Source organism: Azolla caroliniana, unplaced genomic scaffold, assembly GCF_043228905.1.
Source record: "Azolla caroliniana isolate FFs.n. ecotype wild unplaced genomic scaffold, voAzoCaro1.0.p SCAF_2, whole genome shotgun sequence".
In the NCBI taxonomy this organism is placed as follows: domain Eukaryota; kingdom Viridiplantae; phylum Streptophyta; class Polypodiopsida; order Salviniales; family Salviniaceae; genus Azolla; species Azolla caroliniana.
In genome coordinates, this window is record NW_028230437.1 from 22,244,521 (window position 1) to 22,260,620 (window position 16,100).

Genomic DNA, 16,100 nt, shown 5'->3' on the forward strand with positions numbered 1-16,100 from the left:
CCAATCATGCAATTCAATTCATTTCTTCAATGAAATGATTTGTGTATGATTTCACACCCCAAATAACACCAGTCACACAGTCAGTCAGTCAGTCAGTCATAACAGAACACCCCCAAGAAGAAAGAAGAAGAAGAAGAAGAAGAAGCCGAATCAGAACGCCCCCTGTTTGGCCCGTTTTTTTAGCTATGCAATGTATTTGGCGCCACATTATACGTGAAACCAAAATAAATTAAATACAGACATTATTGGTAACAATCCTTCGCTCCTCCCGCGTCCCCCCCAAATTTCATCTTTTAGCCTCGATCAGGAAGCCGTTTCCTTTCATCTTCTGCTATTCCTTTCGTTTTCTTTTTAATTTAATGCGTTTGTAGAAATGATTCTCATCACAAATCGATACCCAGTTTACCTATCATCCGCGTAGATGCATCTGCTTAAAACCTCCATTTTCTGATTGGATTGCCACTGTTTGATCTTTCTTTCATTTATTCGCTCGCGGATGTTTGATCGATCATCCGTATTGTTTAACAAAAAAACCAACTAAAATAACAACATATATATATATATACATCCATGATAAGGTTCAGGTTTAAATCCCAACAAATCCATCGCCATAGCTATACCTATGGAGGAGGATCTCTTCTTCTTCTTCAAACACTTATTGCATTATTACTTTCCTCCTTCTCGGCAACCACTTCTTCTTCCTTACTCCTTCCAGCAGAGGTAAGAAGAATAAACAAAATCTAAGAAGTTACAAACATTTGGAACTACCAATGCTTTCGCTGGATTGTTTGGCAATTGCTATCTAAAAGCTTTGTTCTCGTTCTGGTTTTTTTTTCTTTCGGTTCTCTGAGCAGATTGCAAGTTTAAGGAGGTTGGAGGGAGGATTGAAGGAAGCAAGGTTAGCATTGAGGAACACAAAGGTAAAGAATACTAACAGGGCATTGCAAGGTGAAGCTGCAGGAGCTACCTATGTTCATGGTGAAGATCACCAACAAAACGAAGAGCAGGAGACGATGGATCCGTTCTACCCTAGGGGGACAATCTACAAGGATGCCCTACTCTTCCAAGAGTAAGAGAAACCACCATATCTCTGCATAAAAAAGAAAAGAAGGGAACATGAATCAGTGTCAGTCTCTCAATGTGTGTGTGTGTGTGTATGTGTATTTTGTAAGAGAATCATAAGCAAATGTATGCATAAGCAAATTATATATGAATTTGTTGCAGGAGTTATGGCCAGATGGAGAAGAGATTCAGGATATTCGTGTACCCAGAAGGGAGGAAGCCATTGGTGCACGACGGGCCGTGCAAGGACATATACTCGACAGAGGGGAGGTTCATACAGGAGCTGAAGAAGAAGAAGAAGAAGAAGGGCATGGGCATGGGCATGGGCATGGGCATGGGAGGACATTATGTGACCAAGGATCCCATGGCCGCACATGTCTTCTTCCTGCCCTTCAGTGTCTCCAAGATGGTCAGCTATCTCTACACTCCGGGCTCCCTGGACATGGACCCCTTGATACGCTTCGCCCACCACTATGTCCACATCGTGTCCGCCAAGTACCCCTTCTGGAACCGCAGCTCCGGGGCCGACCATTTCATGCTCGCATGCCATGATTGGGTGGGTAAAACCCTCAACCCTAAACCCTAAACCCTAAACCACCACACTTCCATGCCACTTAAGATTGACTACTGAACACCCGCCACACTTGTTGACCAATGTTGTCGACCAACCCAACATTGTATGTCGCGTAAACAATCTCCCATGTTCATCCATCTCTCATGACCTTTCTTTCTCACCATAACACATTTTGTACAATACTAGAACTCTTTTTTATCGAAGTCTCTCTCATCATCACACGTTTTGTACAATACTGGAACTCTTCTTTTATCGAAGTCTCTCTCTCTCTCTCATCATAACACGTTCTGTACAATACTAGAACTCTTCTTTTATCGAAGTTTTATTTGGTCTTACAAAATGTTAACATATCTTTCTTTCATATTTCTTTCTCTCTTTTGTTTAATTTAAAATGTTGTTTTCTGTTGTCCAGGGCCCGCATATCTCGAGAGCACACCCCTACCTCGAGAACCACGCCATCCGCGTCCTATGCAATGCCAATGACTCTGAAGGCTTCGTCCCCCGTAAAGATGCGAGCCTCCCTGAGATCAACATGGTCGGAGGAGAAATACCACAGAACCTCGGTGGCCCTTCCATGGACTCGAGGCCGTACCTCGCCTTCTTCGCCGGCCAAGACCATGGCCCCGTCAGACCCCACCTCTTTCGACATTGGTTGACACGAGATGGCGATAAAAACAACACCATGCAAGTGTTTCGTACGCTCCCTAATGCATTGAATGAGTCTTATCGAGACTTCATGACTAAGAGCAAATTTTGCCTTTGCCCAGCCGGGTTCGAAGTGAATAGCCCGAGGCTTGTGGAGGCCATTTACTATGATTGTATCCCAGTTATCATTGCCGATGGCTTTGTGTTGCCATTCAGCGATGTGTTGAATTGGGATGTTTTCTCACTTCGAGTAAAAGAGAAGGATATTCCTCAACTCAAAGAGATTCTAGAAAATGTCCCTTTGGCATTGTGTGAGGAGATGCAAAGTAGGATAAGAGAAGTTAGAAGACATTTTCTTTTCAATAAGTCCCCACAACGGTATGATCTTTTCCATATGGTATTACATTCCATATGGCTTAGAAGGTTGAACATTCAACTTAATTATAGTTGAAAAACAAAATCATTGATAAATTCAATTACATCATCAATCACTACATTTACATATAATGTAATATACCTACGTTGTTCGGTTTTTGGCATTGTCTCATTGGACAACTATCCTTTAGGTTGTAGAGTTCAGTTCATCTTCTTAGATATCTTGTTAATAATATATACACCATTTCTACTGTTACCTTTTTAATCAATTCATTTGAAAATAATATTAAGATCGCATGTATCACTCATTTATGATTGCTAGTGTGCTCAATTTTATTTTATATGACACATGACATATGTAGTATTATGTATATATATTTACATTAGTTTAGGTAAGTTTATTCTTACAAAATGGATAGGTAATGCCATTTAAAATTTCAACAAACACTCATGTGGATACCAACATTTTCATACACACATAAATAGATAATTTTATGTAGAAAGAGAAAGAGATTTTATTTCATGATATCTTGCATCCATCCAATCTACACCACAATAGCAATTTTGATATGGACTTGTCGCCTGTGGTCATTGTCGGGATCTAGATTCTCCATATGGTGGTCCATGTTGTGTTCAACCATAAATCAAGCATGATGAAGGCAATTGATTTGGGACTCTAGGGTTTCCACTTGTGGTTTATACATGTATGATTTCACATGGCAACATCCATAGCCAATGTAGCATTGCTTGTTACAAATGTTTTAACAAGGGAAATTCATTGTTCATTCTTGGCTTCCAGTTTTTCAAGTTGAAGGTGGTTGTCAGACAACTTGGTTTCAACCTATACACAAAGATCGTGACCTCTTGCCGATTGTGACCCTTTGATGTAAGCTCAACATTAATGACCTCCAAGAGGTGGCTAACATCTATTAGGCACATGTATGAAGGGTGTTTGATCAAGCTAGGCATGGAAGATTGACGAAAACGTCCAAATGTTGCCATGTTGGTCGATGACCACCCTCATAGTCACCACAAGTCCTCTTTGTAGCTTTGGGCAAGCTCAAAGGTGACCGTGAGTTCCTTGATGGTGTGTGAGGAAGAGATACTGCTCCTTGAGTATACCATAGTTAATGACCTTTGGTTAACTTATTGGTGATTGTAGATGAGAGGCATGTGTGGTGCAAGTTGGGGATGAAAAATTATCCTTGGTTTTTTCCTCACAAAAAGGTAACCACCTATGTAGTGATTCAATCAAGGTGGCATAATGGTGACAAATGAGATCCGGGGTTTGGTAACTTGGTATCGCTTTGATCTCGATTCTCATGTATGCGTAGAGCATGTAACTAAGTTCGAATTGAGGTACCATAACCATTTAGTCAAAAGAAAGCTTGACATGGGAATATTGATGTTAAGTGACGGTTCTAAATTTGGTAGTTATGACCATAGAGCAAGTGATTAAACATTATGCAAGATGTATGAGGGCAAATAATAGAAGTTATGATTAGGGAGAAAGGGAGGGGGAGGGGGTTAATGCAATGTATGTTATTGTTAGTAGTGTTAGGGGCGCTCATGTGCTTGTTGGGAGGTAGGTGCATTATGGGATTCGACAACGTTGTGATCGTTGTGTTGTCGTGGTGAGCCCATAGGGAGAATAAGCAAAAAAAGGGGGAAAGGGTACGATGACAAAAAACTATGTATCAAAAGATAAAGAGAAAAAAAGTCAATGAACAAATGGTGAAGTTTATTAATTGTGTACAAAAAGATAAAAGGTTTAAATCTTGGCATATGGGAATATTAGAGTTATCTATGCCATTTTAAATCTTAATGAATATAATAGGTGAGCATTTATTACAGTAAGAGGGCCTCTCCTTTCCCTATAAAAGGTGGGCCTTATTTTTGGCTTTTAGGTTTGTTTTCGGAGAACTTGAGACCATTTTCTCCAAATTCTTCCTCTTTTTATGATTTGGGCTTTGAATATTTTTTGTCTACTTGTTTTTATGAAATTCCTTCCTTCTTCATTTTAGGGTTTCTTGGTGTTAAGTGTCTGGTGTGAGATTGGATAATGGATAATGGGCTATTATTCTTCATCTTCGTCTCCTTCTACTAAGCCTAAGTTGGGGTTGTGACAAAGGATATTGAGGGTTCTTCTTGCTATAAAGAGGGGAAGAAAAGATGAAGTAAGGGTTGTACCCAAGAAGAGGAGAACACGTATGAAGGAGGTGGGCTTCATTCGTGAGTTTGGACCATCGAAACTCAAAGATCTTTTTCCTACCTTAGTTACTCTTTCCTTTTATAATTTCATCCTTTTCACCCTATCAAAAGGACTTTTCTTATTTTAATCTTGGTTAGTTGTCATGTACCCATGTTGGCGAGATTGAGGAAGAGAGGTCAATTCGTGGTTTTGGCATGAGACAATTATACCATAAAAGAGTTTGAGTCCATAAGACCTCCATGGTGTGAGAGCCCTTTCAATTGCACATGCATCCAAACAATGAATGCTTATTGAATCTAGGAGAACCCTAAGCATGAGTGCCCATTAAATCCATGGGACCTCTTTGAAAGCACAAGGGCATGCTCAACCCTTAAGCGCCCATTCATTGCCCGAGCGCCCATCCATTGCATTAGTGTCTATGGGTTGGCGAATGCTCATTCAATCCACAAACACCCCATTGAACCCATGAAGAGAATCTATGAGGGTGATCCATAAGTGCCCATGAAAGGATGGTCAACAACATTGCAAATTCCTTTTCAACAACATCATGTCTTCCATGCTTTTGGTCCTCCATGGTCCTTCCCACACCCATGTGCGTTTGTGCAATATCTTTGGTGAACACAACGTGAAAGACCGGCAATGGAAGATGACGATACATAGAAAGAACTTCATTGCCATGATAGGCTAAATTATTTGGAGGGAAAGAGATAACATGGTCTTGTTAGACAAATCCATAGAGGTGATCAATGGATATTCAAATGATTGAGTAGGAAAGGCATATTGTGCCACCTAGTGCCGTGGTATGGCATATGGCCTCAAAAGGAATTGAACTCGTGTCGTTATGTTACATGAGTTGAGGCTATACCATTAAATTATTCATTGTAATATAATGATAAATTATCTTCATTACAGAAAATTCTTGTATATTCTAAATTACTCTGGAACATTCTAGAATCTTCCGGAATACTCCTGATAATACTATAAATTGAGGCATATGGCACAATTCAAAACCAACTCTGTTCGACGCCAATCTTAAGCCTTTTAGCTATCCTTGTACTCTTCTTAATAAAATATACTTCTTGTTATCATACTTCTCTCTTCCACACACACACACACACTCGCGCGCGAACTCTCTCTCTTGTGATCCTCACACGGTCTTTTCTCTCCTCTCTACATCTAATACTAATCCTGACAATACTCTCTCACTCTCTTTCCACCATCTCTACTACTACTCCTCTCTGCCTCTAGTACTACTTTTGATAGTTTGAACCGAATTTGTCCTTCTTCTTATCCTCCCTTCCTCTAGTACTTATCTTCTTAACCTTCTTCCCTCTAGTCCTAATGGCCTTTGTTCGTGCACAAGAATATCAATATGTCATCTTGGAGCTTCAGTGTTTGAAAGAAAAGTTCATTGCACTGGAACAAGAAAATCAACGTCTTTTGGGGGATCTACAACAAATTACCATTACGAGTACAAAAAGAAAAGCAACAACAACATGGGAAATTGGCATTACGAGTACAACAATTAGAAGCAACTATCGTGTCGCTACAACAACAACGACCGAATACTCAAGGGATCCCTAAAGAACCTAATATTGGTCTTCCCATGAAATTCAATGGAATGCGATCACAGTTCAGAAGGTTCCTTAACCAGATACGCTTAGTGATTCAAATGTATCCTTCTCGATATCCCACTGATGCATCACGAGGAGGGCTTGTAGGCACATTACTTAGTGGTATAACGTTAGCATGGTTCGCCCCGTTGTTAAGAAAAGGATCTCCTTTGCTAAATAATTTCAAGGAGTTTATTAACGAGTTCAAAGCGTGTTTTGGAGATACCGATAGTGTTAGGGCAACAATCAATAAAATCTAAAGACTACGTCATGGAGATCGTCCAACCTCTTCAACTTAAGCGAATTTTCGTCTACTCACAACTGATATTCCATGGGATGACCAAGCATTGATCGAACCGGTTCGGTTCGGCCTATGCAATGGTGTCATAGATTTACTCCTGACTTTTCCCGAATAACTGAAGTCACTCACCGAGGCAATTGGCCCAACGGTGCGATGCGATAATCGGCTTTCGAACGATGTTCAGAACAACATCTACAAATGCCAAGGACAAGATCAGAGCCCATGTTGTCACGGTATTCCGCGTGTGCGTGTCAGATAGGACGGGACCACGGGGGTCTTGGACTAGGGAGTGAGAGAAGGGAAAGAAGCTTGGGAGTTTAACCGAGAAGGGAAAGATTAAGGTTAGAGAGGTTAAGATTGGAGATATTAAGATTAGAGACAAGACAAGATTCATCGAATGATTATATTACGAAAACACCACATGAATTACAACCATGGCCGTGTAGGCCGAATGTAAACCACTAGAGATGAAACCCTAACCGAATAGGGGAAGAGAAGAAGAAGAGGAAGAAGAATGAAACCCTAAAACGAGATCCTAAAACCCGAAACCCTAAAACGAAATAGAGGTGAAAAATAAACCCTAATGGTCTACCCAAATCAACAAAATGGCGACCTTTCACTCCCTTTTATAGTAGAAAGGGGTGAGGCACATTACAAAAAGAGATGCCAAATATCCCCTTCTTTCAATGGGGAATATTTTCCCTTATCTTAGGAGGAGAGATTGATGGGCCTTAACTCCCTCTCTTCACACTTTCACACACAACCACACCCGTACTTCTATGCACTCCCCTTTAGTCTATAAGTGCATGAGCCCCTAAGTACACATCCCCTCCACACCCTCACCTCAGCGAACTCCACGTCCCCGACCACACACACCCCATGTTCGGTGACAACCCCTTTCGCACACCCCCCTCTGCTTTCTGCAACTATTGCTCATACTCCTTGACTCTGGCCCGTATGAAGCCCCCCCCCCCCTTTCCAACGACACAACCACCCAGCGTGGGGCCTTGCCTTTGATTTGAATAAAGGTCCTACCCGTCGTCAACTAGTCGGCCTTTGGACCCGTGTCAACGTGCTCCCCGCCACCTAAAAACGGAATTTTGAAACCATGATCGACACGCGTTTTTTTCCCGCTTACATAAGTTTTAGTCGAAACCCCCCCTCGCCCTTTCGCCGGCCACAACACCTGCACATGGCTCACCGGCCCTAAGAAGGACTTCTTCACGACGACTGACCAAATGCAGGAAATCCGGCTGCCACCACTGAACATCTGCCGTCTTCGCCATCATCTCCGCCGCCACCCACCCCCCAAGGAACCCCCCTACTCCATCCTTCACGTCCCCAACGCCCGAAGCTCCCCTCCCACAGTGCACCCGGGAGTGTGCACTCATTAGGTTGGGGGGGATGTTAAGCACTTGGTTAACAACACAACCAGTCATGAATAAGAGCGCATCAACAAGGACGTAGTATGTGTTGAAGGACCTACGAAGAGGAAAAGAAGCAAAGAGGCGTCCAAGTGTGAAAGGCCCATACCCTAAACGTGAGTGCTATATAAACCACATAGTAGTGGCTTTGTAAGGGTTCTCCCATTTTGTAAAGATCTCTTTATTGATTAAGAGCTAGAGTTTCCTCTCCTCCTTCTTGTAACCTTTAAGCTTAAGAGAGATTAGTGAAGTGTTTAGTTAGAGAACACTAATCTCTCTTCCTTGTTGGTGCTAGATATTAGAGATCTAGGTACTAAAGTAAGCTTAAGATAAGGATAAAGTAATGATAGATAGAAAGGAGAAAGAGAACGAAGGGTGCCGATCCACCCGACCACCCCCGGGCGAAGGGATCGAGACGGACTCGAGCCTCGATCGGCGTCCCATACCACCGTCGTGGCGTCGAGTCGTACCTGGTGCTGGCGCGCTCGCTACAAGAGCAGAGTCTCGATGTAGTCAAAAAGATGATGAAATGAGGGTAGCTAGGCCTCTTATTTATAGCGATACCCAAGGCCCCCAGGCAAGTTCACACTTGACCTAATGGGTTGTCTCAATCCCGAGGATTAAAAGTAATCCTCCCCTTCTTTACACTCTCGTTTAACCCTCACACTTATCCACGTGTATAGAATACTACGGTAAATTCTCACCACGGGATATTAAATGGTCATGCCCGTAACATACTCCCCCTCTTTAAAACATTGCACTCTTGCAATGGAAAGTTAGGGAAGTTAGTTCTAAGAGTATTTTCGCGTTCCCATGTGGCATCTTTTATTGATTTATCCATCCATTTTATTTTAAATTCTCGGATTTCTTTAGTACGTAAATTTTTTGTTTTAACATCGAGAATTCTTTCTGGTACATGTGGTTTAGAAGATAATTCTTCAGAAGTAACCAGAGTTTCAGTTGTAACTGTATTGTCGCCAGAACCTAGAAGTTCTTTTAGACGACTCACATGAAAGACTGGATGAATTCCAACACCATCAGGAAGAGCGAGACGATAGGCTGATGACCCAATGCATTTGAGGACTGTAAAAGGTCCACAAAACCATGGGGCTAACTTAGCGCACTTACCCGTAGACAATGTCTTAGAATTGTGAGGTACACGTAAAAATACCTTTTGTCTAGGGTTGAATACACGAGGTTGCCTATGATGGTCGGCATAAAAACGCGCTCTATCTTGAGCTGTTTTTATATTATCTCGTGCAATATGCAACATATCTTGCATATCCCGAAGAAAGTTTTGCGTACTTCGCAACTCATCATGATGTATATTAACATCAATCGAGGCTCGTGGCTGAAAACCATACATCAACATAAAAGGACTATATCCCGTCGACGTATGCTTGGAGCTGTTATAAGCAAACTCCAAATTTGGGAGATAACGTTCCCATTTTGTTGGTTTTGCACCAACTTATGCTCGAAGCATGTCCTCAATAATTTGATTTACTTGTTCTGTCTGTCCATCGGATTGAGGATGATCCGTGGAGCTCATGCTCAACATAGTTTCTAACTTCTTAAAGACTTGCGTCCAGAAGTCACTAATAAACTTTGGATCTCGATCACTCACGATATCCATCAGTAACCCATAAAAACGAAATAATTCGTCAACGAATTGGTAAGCCAATTCAGGAGCTGTTACCGTGGTTTTAGTAGCAATAAATCTAGCCATTTTAGTTAGTCGATCAACCACAACCCAGATGACATCATGGCCTTTTTGGGTGCGAGGAAGGCTAACAATAAAATCCATGGATATGCTTTCCCACTTATTATTGGGAATGTCCAAGGGATGTAAAAGTCCTGCGGCTTTAAGTCGCTCGGCTTTGTTAAGCTGACACTAGTGACATTTAGTCACATAGCTATGTATGTCAGGACGCATCTTAGGCCAATAAAATTGAGTGGAGATGAGAACGAGTGTACGATGTATTCCAGGCTTGCATCAGTTTCAACATCAAAAGGTTTTGAAGGATCAGGTAAAAAAAGTGAAGGAGCCTTGCAAACCAGGTCCTTGAGTTCCTTAAAGGCGAGGTTTAGTGTAGCATTCCACACAATAGGTTTTGTAGACTTACGCGTTTGACCTTTTAAAATATCAGTAAACGGCGTCGTCAATTGGGAGTAATTACGAAGAGACTTTCGCAAAAACCCGACAAAACCAAGGAATGATCAAACTTCTCGAATATTCCGAAGAGTGGGCCAAAGTTTGATTTTCTCAATGCGAGAAGGATCAATTTCAACTCCTTGTTCGGTTATGAGATGTCCTAGATAAGTAATTGATTTCTTGAAGAACTCACATTTTGAGATCTTTGCATAAAATTGTTTGTCACGCAATGTTTGTAAAACAAAGCGGACATGTCTAGCATGTGTCAAGATTCGAACTCTTGACACGACCATGTTATAATCTACTATTATGAGTTAACCAAGATATCTAGTACTAGTTATGTATATAATTGTTCCTTATTATTTTGCTAGCATCATGTGCATAGTTGCTCCCTTGTAGTATTTACACTTGGCACATGCATGCATACCTACATGCTCTATTGTAGATTCACATGCGTGCAACAAGTATGCATGCCATGTAGTATAAATAGAGGAGTTCACCTTGAAGGAATTCAAGGTGAACAACACCAGTTATGGAGTCTTTCCTTTAGTACTATCTTCTTTCTTGTCCATTTGGTTATCTTCTTCGTTGTCTCTTGAGTTTATGATCCGTGACAGTTTGTTCACCTTCCCATCCTCATAGCTCTCCCTCTCATAAGCCATAGCTATGTCCGACTCAACTAGTGAGTTAGGCCAAATAATGGTAGCCTTACGACAACTACAGCTTGAAAATGAAGCTCTTCGAAATTCTTTACAAGAACTTCAAGTCGGTACCTCCCTATCCTCACAACCCCCGAACCCTAGTCTCCCACAACAACCTAGCCTAGAGCCCGATCTTCTACCAACATCTAGCCTAGCTTCGTCACAGTTTCTTGAGCCTAAGGTTAGCCTCCCAGAAAAATTTGATGGAACGAGGTCGCGTTTCCGAGGGTTCATCAACCAAGTTCGACTTATCATTCAGCTACAACCTCAACGTTATGGAGATGGTCTTCGACAAGTCGGCCTTGTGGGCACCCTTCTCTCCGGTCCGGCCCAAGCTTGGTTTGCACCATTGGTAGAAACCTCATCACCTTTATTGGAGGACTTTCCCGCCTTCCTCGCCGAGTTAGAGGCCACATTTGGAGAGACGGACCGACGACGTACAGCTCTTAACAAGATTTATGCACTCGAACAAGGTTCACGTGCAGCTTCGGTCTATGCTTCCGAATTTCGACAACTAGCATGCGACGTCAATTGGGATGATCAAGCTTTAACTGATCACTTTCGGCGCGGTCTTCGAAGCAATGTCAAGAATCTTCTCTTAAACTTTCCGGAGCCCACCTCGTTATCCCAAGCGATTTCACAAGCAGTCCATTGTGACAATCGTCTTTTCGAATTTCGCCAAGAAGAGCGCCGGACTTGGTTCCCACCTCATTCACTTCCACGCCACGCCCCGGTCATACAACCTCAAGCATCCTCACACTCGCCTACTTCGGCAGATGCTCCTATCCCCATGGAAATTGATCAAGCCCGATTTCGACCATTGACTGATGCTGAACGACAATTTCGGCGGGCTAATGGCTTGTGCATGTATTGTGGCGCCTCCGGTCATGTCGTTCGCCATTGTCCTAGGAGTACTCGCCCACAATTCCATAGAGCTAACGGACCCCAACATCCGGAAAACGACATCGTTCGGTTGCAGTAGGAGCCATGCAACTGGACATCTCCCGTCGCCCACATTCTCTTGGTTCCATTGCCGGACCATCAGGCAATTTCACATTGGAGGTATGGCTTTCGTTTAACTCTAGTTCCATTCAGTCTGTTGCTTTACTTGATTCTGGGGCATCTTCTTGCTTCATCGACATCGCGTTTGCCCAAGCACATGGCGTACCTGTCGTTGGCCTCTCAAAACCCATTCCAGTTGAAGCCATCGACGGGTGCGTCCTCTCGTCAGGTGCAATTACTCAAGCTACAATCCCATTAGGGCTTTGGGTGGGCTCACACCAAGAGGAGCTCACCTTTTACCTCATCGCATCTCCTCGACATCCGATCGTCTTAGGACTAACGTGGTTGGAGGCGCACAATCCAATAGTGGATTGGTGCAACCGCTCGATCACATTTAGCAAGCCAAGATGCTCGTGCAAAAGTATGAAGGTAAATTCAGTTTCCTATCCTTCGGAGACGGTCAACTCCAAATTGACTACCCCATCATCCGTCCAGGATGGGTTTGTTTGTGGCACCATTTCTAACACACTCCATGTTATTCCCGAAAAATACCAACACTTCTCCGACGTATTTGAAAAATGTAATGCTGATCGGTTGCCTGAACACCGGCTCTACGACTGTCCGATTGATCTTCAAGAAGGTGCGTGTCCACCCTTTGGTCCTCTATATGCGTTGTCTGCACCAGAGTTGAAGGCCCTTCGTGTGTATCTTGATGAGAACCTCGAGAAAGGCTTTATTCAACCTTCTAAGTCACCAGCCGGGGCCCCCATTTTATTTGTGAAGAAGAAGGATGGCTCTCTACGCTTATGCGTCGACTACTGAGGTCTCAACAAACTCACTGTGCGCAACCGCTATCCGCTACCTCTGATCCCCGAACTCCTTGATCGGCTCCGAGTTGCGCGTGTCTTCTCCAAAGTTGATCTGCGTGGCGCGTACAATCTAGTACGCATCAAGCCGGGGGATGAATGGAAAACCGCATTTCGAACACGGTATGGGCATTTCGAATACAAGGTAATGCCTTTTGGTCTTACTAATGCTCCCGCAGTTTTTCAACATATGATGAACGATATTTTCCGGGAATATCTTGATCTTTTTGTTGTCATTTACCTCGATGATATTCTCATTTTCTCGCCAAACATGGAGGAGCACACTCGCCAAGTCCGATTAGTTCTGGCCAAACTTCGCGAGCATGGCATTTATGCCAAAGGCGAGAAATGCGAGTTCGACCGTACCTCGATCGAATTTCTGGGCTACATCATCTCGCCCACTGGCATCACCATGGATATGAAGAAGGTCTCTGTCATTCAGGCGTGGGCGACTCCAAGGCGACTTAAAGATGTGCAATCCTTCCTCGGCTTCGCGAATTTTTACCGTCGCTTCATCAAGGGGTTTTCCACCTTAGCACAACCTCTTATCGCTCTCACCCATAAAGGCACTCCATTTTTATGGACCTCGGAGGCACAAAATGCGTTCGACTCACTCAAACACGCATTCATCACTGCCCCGGTGCTGCTACATGCCGACCCCACAAAACCCTTCCAAGTCGAAACCGATGCCTCTGACTTTGCCATTGGCGCCATCTTATCCCAAGCAGACGACAACAACCTAATGCACCCAGTGGCTTACTATTCCCGAAAATTTACGGCATCTGAAATCAATTATCCCATTTACGACAAGGAGCTTGCTGCTATCATTGCTGCCTTTGAAGAATGGCGACCCTACTTGGCCGGCGCACAACATCGTGTCCAGGTAGTGACTGATCATAAAAATTTAGTTTATTTTTCCACCACTCGTACTTTGAATCGAAGGCAGGCCCGTTGGTCTACATTTCTCGCCGACTACAATTTTGAGATCGTATTTCGACCTGGTGGCCAACATGGGAAGGCTGATGCCCTTTCTCGCCGAGCTGACCTTGCACTCCGCCCTGGGGATGCTGCTTATGCTCAACAATCTAGACGTTTGTTGAAACCCGACCAATTGCATCTGTTTGCCACTTGTATGTTGCAGGATGATTCTTTACTCCAACAAATCACTGATGCATCCAAGACCGATGCGTTCGCCAACGAGATTCGAGATAGTTTGCAAAACCCCTCCAAGGCGACCAAAAGGAAGGATCTTGACACCTTCACCATACAAGAGGGTTTGTTGTTCCGAGATCATCTCTTATACGTCCCAGAGGGCCCATGTCGCACTCGGGTGTTGCGGGAATGCCACGATGACCCACTTGCAGGTCATTTCGGGTTCGCGAAAACCCTCGAGCTAATCTCTCGGGGGTATTGGTGGCCACAACCATGGAAGCTGGTCAAAGAATACATAAAGAGTTGTGAGGTTTGTGCTCGCTCCAAAGCCATTCATCATCGGCCATACGGCTTACTACAGCCGCTTCCATGTCCTCGTCGTCCTTGGGCCTCTATCTCTATGGACCTGATAACTGATCTACCCTTGGTCAATAGCTATGACTCGGTGTTGGTCGTTGTCGATCGGTTTACGAAGATGGCTCACTTCACTCCATGCTCCAAAACCATTTCCGGAGAAGGAATGGTGCATCTCCTACTCAACAATGTAGTACGCTTGCATGGACTCCCCGATGATGTCATCTCGGATCGCGGACCCCAGTTTGTCTCTCACTTCTGGCAGCGCCTGCTACAAACTTTAGGCATCTCTGTCAAGTTGTCCTCCGCTTATCACCCCCAAACTGACGGGCAAACAGAACGTGTCAACCAAATCCTTGAGCAGTATCTTCGGTGCTCGGTTAGTTACCAACAAGATGATTGGGTCAACTTACTTTCGCTCGCGGAATTCGCCTACAATAATTCTCTCCATGCATCGACTGGCGTCACTCCCTTCTTTGCCAACTACGGTTTACATCCTCGCTTCAACATTTCCCTTCCTACCACTTCCGTGAACCCTTCGGCGGAGGATCGTGCCCGCATTTTGGAAGAAGTACATCATGATTTATCCTTGGAGCTTAGTCTTGCTAATGAACGATACAAGAAGCAGGCTGATCGCCATCGATCTTCCACTCCACACTTTGTCGTTGGAGACATGGTCTGGTTGTTACGTCGACACATCTCTACTACTCGTCCATGTGCGAAACTTGATTACAAGAAGTTGGGACCATTCCGTATCATCGAGTGCATCAATCCCGTCGCCTTCCGGCTCGCCCTTCCATCCCACTTCCGGATTCACGATGTTTTTCATGTCTCCCTCCTCGAACCCCATTATGCTTCACAACTCCCAGGACGTCAAGCCCCACCACCACCACCTGTGCAATTGACGACAGGGGAGGAATACGAGGTCGACCAAATCCTTGACTCGCGTTGGCACCGTCGACACTTGCAATACCTCGTCCTATGGAGGGGTTACCCCATGTCTGAGGCCACATGGGAACCATCGGCAAATTTACAAAATGCCCCAGAGGCCGTCCAAGATTTTCATCACCGATATCCCCACAAACCAACGGCCGATTTGGGAAGGCGGCGGCGTAAGAGGGGGGATAATGTCAAGATTCGAACTCTTGACACGACCATGTTATAATCTACTATTATGAGTTAACCAAGATATCTAGTACTAGTTATGTATATAATTGTTCCTTATTATTTTGCTAGCATCATGTGCATAGTTGCTCCCTTGTAGTATTTACACTTGGCACATGCATGCATACCTACATGCTCTATTGTAGATTCACATGCGTGCAACAAGTATGCATGCCATGTAGTATAAATAGAGGAGTTCACCTTGAAGGAATTCAAGGTGAACAACACCAGTTATGGAGTCTTTCCTTTAGTACTATCTTCTTTCTTGTCCATTTGGTTATCTTCTTCGTTGTCTCTTGAGTTTATGATCCGTGACAGCATGTTCTTGTAATGTACGGCTATAAACTAAAATATCATCCGAGAAAATAACGACGAATTTTCCAAGTTGTTCTCGGAAAATGTCATTCATTTCTTGTTGAAAAGTAGCCGGAGCATTGGTCAAACCAAAAGGCATAAACAAAAACTCGTAATGGTCATAGCGTGTACGAAATGCCGTTTTAGGA

At 43.7% G+C, this 16,100-nt stretch overlaps 1 protein-coding gene across 1 annotated transcript; it reads left to right on the forward strand.

The window, feature by feature from the left end:
* The first annotated feature begins 1,230 nt into the window (after positions 1–1,230).
* On the forward strand, positions 1,231–2,844 carry LOC147867603 (putative glycosyltransferase At5g25310). The gene is made up of 2 exons (XM_087339615.1): positions 1,231–1,618; positions 2,049–2,844. The coding sequence occupies exons 1-2, from the start codon at positions 1,238–1,240 to the stop codon at positions 2,730–2,732; spliced, it is 1,065 nt and encodes a 354-aa protein (XP_087195741.1). The 5' UTR covers positions 1,231–1,237; the 3' UTR covers positions 2,733–2,844.
* The last annotated feature ends 13,256 nt before the right edge of the window (positions 2,845–16,100 follow it).

Bases quoted from the DNA above. Each gene is read 5' to 3' on its own strand.
- LOC147867603 (XM_087339615.1), top strand. From the start codon at position 1,238: ATGGAGAAGAGATTCAGGATATTCGTGTACCCAGAAGGGAGGAAGCCA. The intron at 1,619-2,048 runs GTGGGTAAAACC...TCTGTTGTCCAG, and splicing joins TGCTCGCATGCCATGATTGG to GGCCCGCATATCTCGAGAGC.